The following is an 8,037-nucleotide window of genomic DNA, read 5'->3' on the forward strand; positions in this document are numbered from 1 at the left end:
CTACACCAGAGGGGTCTCCACAGTCAGAAAGCCCTACCGTCCATATCACAACCACATCCACAAAGAAGAAAAGAAGGGTTATTGTTGTAGGTGACTCTGTTCTGAGGGGAACAGAGGGTCCAATATGCTGAGCAGATGCTCCTCACAGGAACGTCTGGTGTCTCCCCAGAGCCCAGGTTAAGGATGTCACTAGGAAACTAGTCTGGCTTTCTGCAAGGCTTTTGACACAGTCCCCCACAACATCCTTCTCTCTAAATTGGAGAGATATGGATTTGGTGGGTGGACTGTTCAGTGGATAAGAAAATGGCTGGATGGTCACATCCAGAGGGTAGTGCTCAATGGCTCAATGTCCAGATAGACGGTGGCAAGTGGTGTCCTTCAGGTGTACTGGGACCAGTGCTGTTTAATATCTTCATTAATGATATTGACAGCGGGATTAAGTGCAACCTCAGCAAGTTCACTGACGATGCCAAGCTGGGTCGTGCAGTCAACATGCCAGAGGGACAGAATGCCATCCAGAGGGACCTGGACAGGCTGGAGAAGTGGGCCCAGGTGAACCACATGAGGTTCAATAAGGCCAAGTGCAAGGTCCTGCACCTGAGTCAGGACAATCCTCATTATCAATACAGGTTAGGAGATGATGTGCTGGAAGGCAGCCCTGAGGAAAAGGACTTGGGGGTAGTAGTGGAGGAAAAACTGGACATGAGCAACCAACGTGCATCTGCAGCCCAGAAGGGCAACCACATCCTGGGCTGCACCAAAAGAAGTGTGGGCAGTGAATCAAGAGAGGTGATTCTGCCCCTCTACTCTGCTCTGGTGAGACCTCACCTGGAATACTGCGTCCAGCTCTGGAGCCCTCAACACAAGAAGAACATGTACCTGTTGGAGCATGTCCAGAGGAGGCCACAAAAATGATCCAAGGGCTGGAGCACCTCTCCTACGAGGACAGGCTGAGAGAGTTGGGCTGTTCAGCCTGGAGAAGAAAAGGCTCCAAGGGGACCTTATAGTGGCCTTCTAGTACCTGAAAGGTGCCTATAAGAAAGCTGGGGAAGAACTGTTCACAGGGGCAGGTAGCAATAGGATGAGGGGCAATGGTTTTAAACTAGAAAAGGGGAGATTTAGGGTAGATATTAGGAAAAAGTTCTTCAGTGTGAGGGTGGTAGATCATTGGAACAGTGGAGGCCCCATCCCTGGAGATATTCAAGGTCAGGCTCAATGGGGCTCTGAGCAACCTGCTGTAGGAAAGATGTCCCTGCTCACTGCAGAAGGGTTGGACTAGATGGACCTTCGAGGGTCCCTTCCAACCCAATACATTCTATGGTTCTATTTCAATGTCAAACTATAATTTAAAACTACTGTGCACAGTAATTGAAAATGTAGTTACCAAGAGCTGTTACGGTTCTTCCATTTGTCAGTAACACAGTAGGTGTTATTGCAAATAGGCCTGCTTTTTAGAAATACTTGTTAGCAAACAGGTAAACTTTATGTATTTGATTATAGCTCAAAAATGTTTTGTTGCTCTTATGCAGGTCTAACGGTAACTGGATATTCAACTACTAATACAAATTGCTTCCTCTGATGTTATGGAGAAAGCAGGCCTGTGAGCACAGCACTTTCTGATGACAGTCTCAAGTTGAATTGTGCCAGAGAAGAAATGCAGTTGGTTTAATATGTCTCTCCTTGCACAAGTTTTAGCAAATCTGGCTCCTTATCTCCCCAAATCCTTTGCAACTCTCTCACCATTTCTTTGTCTTAGATTCCTTCTCAGAAATGAGGCCCATTGGGACATTTATATCCACATTTCCAAGGTCTTTTTGTAAGAATTTTTAGAGTGCAGAGTGTCAGCTCTGCGAAGGAAGGCAGCTACCACAGCCAAGGGTAACAGGTTGATAAATGTATTGCCCTTTGACCAGCAGAGCATCTGATAAAAACAAGGCCATGTTTTTGTTAATGACATTGACTCTTTCTGCTGTGCTGAAAATGAACCCACTCCAATGTTTTGGTTTGTTTATTAAGAGACAATGCATTACTTCAGGTTCTTACTTAAAACATCACGTCATTTTAATTCAGAAAGAAAGAGCACCTACTTCTTAGAGACTTAGGGTTTTATATTAATTTTGCTGCTGAAAAACAGCCGCTGCCATTTGCACTCTCTTGAAATAGGGTGCCTTATCAATCTGATCAAAAGTTGATTTGAAGATCACCTTCATGCCTGTTGGTTCAAATTCTGTTTGCATATAGCTACTGATTGCTGTCCACTTGCATTAATTTTCTCTTTCTCCATTTACTCACAAAACATCCAGATTTCTTCTATGATGCACTTTCCAGGAATGACCTTAGACCATTAGTGTCAAAACCACAGTGGTATGGCAGCCCTTCGGTGAATAACCATGGGATATGCTTTGTTCTCTAGCCTGCTGAGGGTGCTGTGTATTCAGCTAATCCATGCTGAATATTGCCTTTGCAGGTACTTAGGATGAGGCTGGCAGAAAGAGTTGGCAAAGAATTGCCAGAAGGCCTGGGAAAATAAGTCTGGCAAGAGATGGAGAACATGGAAACTGAGGACAAAAGAAAGATAAGATTTCTTATTCAGTGGGAATGACAGAATAGCTATTTCTACTTACTTAATTTACTTACCTTTACAATAGCTTCTCCTTTTTTCCACAGAATTTTAATACAAGATGAGGATCACATTCTACATGAGTTTCCTACTGGCTGGGCTTCATGATGTTTGCCATGGTCAGCTCTCACCCAGTCACCACAATGGACATGATCCAAATGAACCTGAACACCACAGGGATCATGGGGGTGAAGCAATCGCTTGTCTCAAACTAGTGCCAAACAATGCTGACTTTGCATTTCAGTTTTTTAAAGAGGTTACACTGGAGACACCTAATAAGAACATTTTCTTTTCTCCTGTAAGCATCTCCACTGCATTTGCCATGCTGGCCCTAGGGGCTAGATCTACCACTCAGACTCAGATCCTGGAAGGACTCAACTTCAACCTTACAGAGATTCAGGAGAAAGAGATACATGAAGGCTTCCACAACCTCATCCACATGCTGAGCCATCCCGAGAACGGGGTTGAGCTCAACATGGGTAATGCCATCTTTCTAACAAAGAAGCTGAAACCTCTGAAAGAGTTTTTAGATTATGCCAAAACTCTGTATCAACTGGAGGCTTTTACCACTGATTTTGACAATCCCTCAGCGGCTGAGAAGGAGATCAATGATTATATAGAGAGGAAAACACATGGGAAAATTACCAGTTTGGTCTGGGTAATGCCATCTTTCTAACAAAGAAGCTGAAACCTCTGAAAGAGTTTTTAGATTATGCCAAAACTCTGTATCAACTGGAGGCTTTTACCACTGATTTTGACAATCCCTCAGCGGCTGAGAAGGAGATCAATGATTATATAGAGAGGAAAACACATGGGAAAATTACCAGTTTGGTCCCGATTATATAGAGAAGAAAACACATGGGAAAATTACCAGTTTGGTCCAGGAAATGGATCCACAGACTGTAATGCTTCTGTCCAGTTTTGTTTTCTTTAAAGGTACGTCCTCTAGGGTTTGCATTCATGTTATTCATTCTTGTCAACAGATCTAATGTCAGCTGCCTCATTTAGAAATTGCTCTGGGGTAAATTTCAAATGCTCATTGCTGGGTCGGAAAAAACATCCTGGAGGTGGTGTAGGGGTGGCAGGAGCCCGCTCAGCATGAGGAGACAGCCAGGGGCCACACCGACTCGGTTCTCTTTCTGGCAGCTGCAGGAGCCCTGCTCCAAGCCGCAGCCTCCCATGCAGCCTGAGCTCACTTTTGTGGGTTTAGCTGTAACCCCGATCACCCCATGTTCTTCCGATTTTCATGAAGACACTGAGATGCATGCATGACCTAATTTTTTTAATGCCTTTCTTTAAAAGTATGCATGATTCAATGGCCTAATTTACTACATACTCCTTTTATTTTTTCCTGTCAGGGTCCTTTATTATACACACCAACATATTTACATATGGAAGAAGGTAGTGATGAACAGAGGAGGACATTTTAAGGAATACAGTGGAAACACGGTTCATTTCTGATGTGAGCTAGCTGCTGTGCTATTAAGCCTGACAGCACTCAGATGTGAGATCCTACATTGATTTTATCTACAAATTGAGGTTTACGATTAAAGTCAAAAGAAGTCAAATGCATACATTATATGGGTACACAGGTGATGTCAGATAAGCCCTTAAATGACAATTTACAGAAAGGTCACTTAGATCACCTGAACAGAAAAGTAGTAGTAGGTACAAAGAAAATGCTTAATTAGTTCATTACTGGCATCTGAAAAATAATGTGGAATTGGAATCTAACGTACTCTTCTGACCAGGTAAAAGATTCTTGCCTTACTATGGTACACATTTTAAAATGTTATGTTTGAACATTCTGAATTTAACAAAAGGAATAGATGGCTATTATTACTAGTTATATAAAATTCAATTTATGATAGGATGGGATGTGGGATATTCAGTTGCATTCTCCTTCTCTGTCAGGCAACTGGGAAAAGCCTTTTAATCCAGAGCATACAGAAGAGAGAGAGTTCTTTGTGGATGCTGAAACTACTGTGAAGGTCCCTATGATGCACCAGACAGGCAGATTCGACTTCTATTTTGATGAGGAGCTGTCATGCACCGTGGTACGGCTTCATTATAATGGGAGTGCTACTGCATTTCTGGTTCTGCCAGCAAAAGGGAAAATGAAGCAGTTAGAGCAAACTCTGGTCAAGGAAACCATCCAGGAATGGTCAGACCATCTCTTCGAGAGGTAATCTTCTGCCAGTCAGCTGCAGCGGTACCCAGATTTATAGTCTTTTTTCTTTTTTGGGAATGCAAACACAATGAACTTGCTGATTCTGGGAAATGAGTGGGTTATTTTTGGCTTGTGTGCCCCAGCTGTAAAAATCTTACAGCTGGTTGGTACTTAACTGTTCTCTTGTTGATGCCTGATTGACTTGCTTCTCCCCTCACCAGAGCAGAGACCATCATGATGGGCTCCCAGGAGTCCCAAACAGCAAGCCTAGATTGGTGTTTCTAAAATAGTCCACTGATGGAGTGGGAAGGTGGCAATTCTAAGGCAAATCTCCTGTGCTGAGGCTTCAGCTGATGTGTTTTACCTCTCATATGTCACTGACACACTGTGACTCAGACATATGTCTAAACCTTAAATAAACCATAGCTTAAGTGGTTTGTAGTAATTCATACATACGTAATATGTTCTACACAAATACCTTCCTTACAAGAATGATTGCAGCACACAGTGGTTGTTAGAGCAGGCTAGTGATTAATTGTGGGTGCCCTGATTTTCTGGCATTTTGTTTTTGAAACTTTAAAAATCTAATGAGGTTCTGTTAGCTCCTACTATTGATGCTAACATCAACTAACACATTTTACAACCTTGTTTGTCTGGGAGAGAAGAGATCTTAGCACCAGTTGATGAGTAATATCAAGTTAATAAGTGCCTAATTTACCAAGTTCTGCCCTGATTCACAATTAATAAGGCTATGCAGTTCACACCCATGATTCTTGGTGCATCATTATAGAAATGGCAGCACAGCTAATAAAAACATAATGGGTAGCAAATTGGATATGAGCTAATAATGTGATACCTCAAATATGAAAAATAAAAATGTATAATTCTCAGCTTAAAAATCAGAACAATCCTTATCTAAATGAATTCTTGATGTAAGTTACCTCAAGATCAACATAGCAATAAGTTCTTCATAGGAGGAGCTGTGAGAACCAAATGGCAATTTCAGTTCTACTATTATGTTGATGCCAGTGCTAATACACTCGGTCCCATCAGCTTCTAGCGCACTGGGGAGTATCACATAAAGGCTACATGAGTGAGGTTTGGATCCTGTCTGTTTTGCTATTAACCAAAGCTGTCTTGGGGCAAGACAGCAAAAGACTTGAGCTACCTAAAGGGTGATCACTGCAGTAGGTGACTTGAAGGCTCCAAGGATCCCTAGACAATGCATGAAGAAAGCATACTAAGCAGGAGCTGCCTACAGTTAGCTCATAGTAAAGGCGAACTTGATCATGGCCAGCCCATGGGAGGAAGAGAATTAGAGGACAGAGTGTCCAAAGGTGCAGGCAGCGGAGCACAGACCTTCCCTGGAGCCATGACAAATGCCATAGTTATGCCAAAAACATGCTTTGCTTTAAAAAACTGGGGTTTGCCACACTTCTCCCCAAGGGGACTCTGTGGCCCACTTCAGGTCTCCACCTGCTTGAGCGACATGGGCTGTCACCTCCACACCTCATCTTCTCTGGCTGTAAAGAGGGGTTTTCATTACTGTCCTCCTTTTCACAGTGGTCTCAGATTTCCTGAAGTAATATCAGATAGACTTTTTTTTTATTATAGTTATTATTATTAACGATAATGCCTGAATCATCATGAGAAGCACCAGCAATTGAATTAGTGTTCATTGTACACTCGGGGTCCAACCCCTTGGGGCTTGACACTCATGGGAGTTATACAGCTTTCTCACCATCATTTACCTCAGTGAAAAATCCTTCTCATCACCTTCTGTCTCTTCTACCTAACAGCCTGCTGAGCCTCTACTTCCCCAAATTTTCTATTTCCGGGAGCTATGAAATAACAAACACCCTTCGCAAGATGGGAATTGTGGATGTGTTCACTGACCAGGCAGATCTCTCTGGCATCGCCGGTGCCCCAGAGCTGAAGGTTTCTAAAGTAAGTCTGTGGCTGTTGGTCCTCTCCTTTCTTTCACGAACATGCAGGAAAACCCCTCTGTGGTAGCATCAAGAAACACCAGCTAAATACAGCTCCCAGCTTTCCAGCTTGCCTGCAGCTGGGCTCACCCTGGCCCCAGCCTGCAAACTTACAAGAGGAGTTTGGCCCTCAGTGACAGTGAAGATCAGATTAGTTTGGTGCACATCTTTTTTTTTTTTTTTTTTTTTTCCCTAAAAATTTTTTTTTTCCCCATGTTTCTTAAACATGAGGAGAACATCAACCCCCAGCTTCTCGAGGGGATCTGCTAATGCTCCTGGGCATACCACAGCCTGTCTTCCCACCCTAGAGACTCAGTTTTGGAGATGCAGACAAACTGTTATTAGTGGAGTCTTCATCCTCAATCCAGTCTTTGGGACAGTGGAAAAACAGTCTGAGACCTTTACTTTTTTTTTTTTTTTTTTTTTTGAGGAGATTTCTGTAGCTGTGTCCTGGTCCTCATTTACAGCAGCCATGACTGCAACACAGCTCACATCTCTGCTGCTTCTGCTCACTTCTCATAGATCCTCCAAAGCAGGGCTGCTTTAAAACGGATATGATTAATCTCTCAGGTGGCTGTTGCCTGCTCAGAATGACTGTCTGTTTTCTTTCTTCCTAGGTTGTTCATAAGGCTGCCCTGGATGTTGATGAGACAGGTACTGAGGCAGCGGCAGCAACTGCTGCTCAAATAGTGGCAGTGGCTCTTCCTCCAACCATTGAATTCAACCACCCCTTCCTCATGCTGATTTTTGATAGAGATACAAACAGTACACTCTTCATAGGAAAAATAGTTAACCCGACTATCACTAGCTGAAGTGACATATGAATTCCAGTTGCTATTACTGATTAAAGATGTGAAACTACATGATATGACTTATTCACATTTGTACCAGCCTAGTGTATGATTCTTTTTGCAAAAACTATTGGTATCGACAATGACACTGTCTTAAAAGAAAGCAAGGAAAATGTTTTAAATTAAGCTAGCAAGGAATGGCTTTTTTTTACTTGACTGAAAGCCAAGGAAAGACCTAAGACTTGCCAGCATTCAGAGAGAGACATTTGTATTACAAAGGAAGACTCCTGCTTATTATATGGTTGTCAGCCAGAATAGCAGATAAAATTATTAACACTCTTGCAAACAAAGTAAAAGTGGTTGTAATTTACCATAAGTAAGTAAACAAGAGATGAGAAGAGTTGAATCAACAAGGTAGGGTCATGGGAAATTGAAGCTTCTAATGGAGACAGCACTGGGAATGTGAAAAGC

General features: G+C 42.7%; 1 protein-coding gene across 1 annotated transcript; it reads left to right on the plus strand.

Moving 5' to 3' along the window:
• Positions 1-2,681: 2,681 nt before the first annotated feature.
• LOC104518728 (alpha-1-antiproteinase 2) lies at positions 2,682-7,629 on the plus strand. The gene is made up of 5 exons (XM_010168912.1): positions 2,682-3,278; positions 3,505-3,556; positions 4,535-4,805; positions 6,590-6,737; positions 7,393-7,629. The coding sequence occupies exons 1-5, from the start codon at positions 2,682-2,684 to the stop codon at positions 7,585-7,587; spliced, it is 1,263 nt and encodes a 420-aa protein (XP_010167214.1). The 3' UTR covers positions 7,588-7,629.
• Positions 7,630-8,037: the final 408 nt, after the last annotated feature.

Source organism: Antrostomus carolinensis, unplaced genomic scaffold (genome assembly GCF_000700745.2).
Source record: "Antrostomus carolinensis isolate BGI_N321 unplaced genomic scaffold, ASM70074v2 scaffold12565, whole genome shotgun sequence".
Lineage (NCBI taxonomy): Eukaryota > Metazoa > Chordata > Aves > Caprimulgiformes > Caprimulgidae > Antrostomus > Antrostomus carolinensis.

Excerpts from the sequence above, each read along its gene's own strand:
- LOC104518728 (XM_010168912.1), top strand. The coding sequence starts at position 2,682 with ATGAGGATCACATTCTACATGAGTTTCCTACTGGCTGGGCTTCATGAT. Across the intron at positions 3,279-3,504 it reads AAATTACCAGTTTGGTCTGG|GAAATGGATCCACAGACTGT; the intron begins GTAATGCCATCT and ends AGTTTGGTCCAG. Across the intron at positions 4,806-6,589 it reads TCAGACCATCTCTTCGAGAG|CCTGCTGAGCCTCTACTTCC; the intron begins GTAATCTTCTGC and ends TCTACCTAACAG.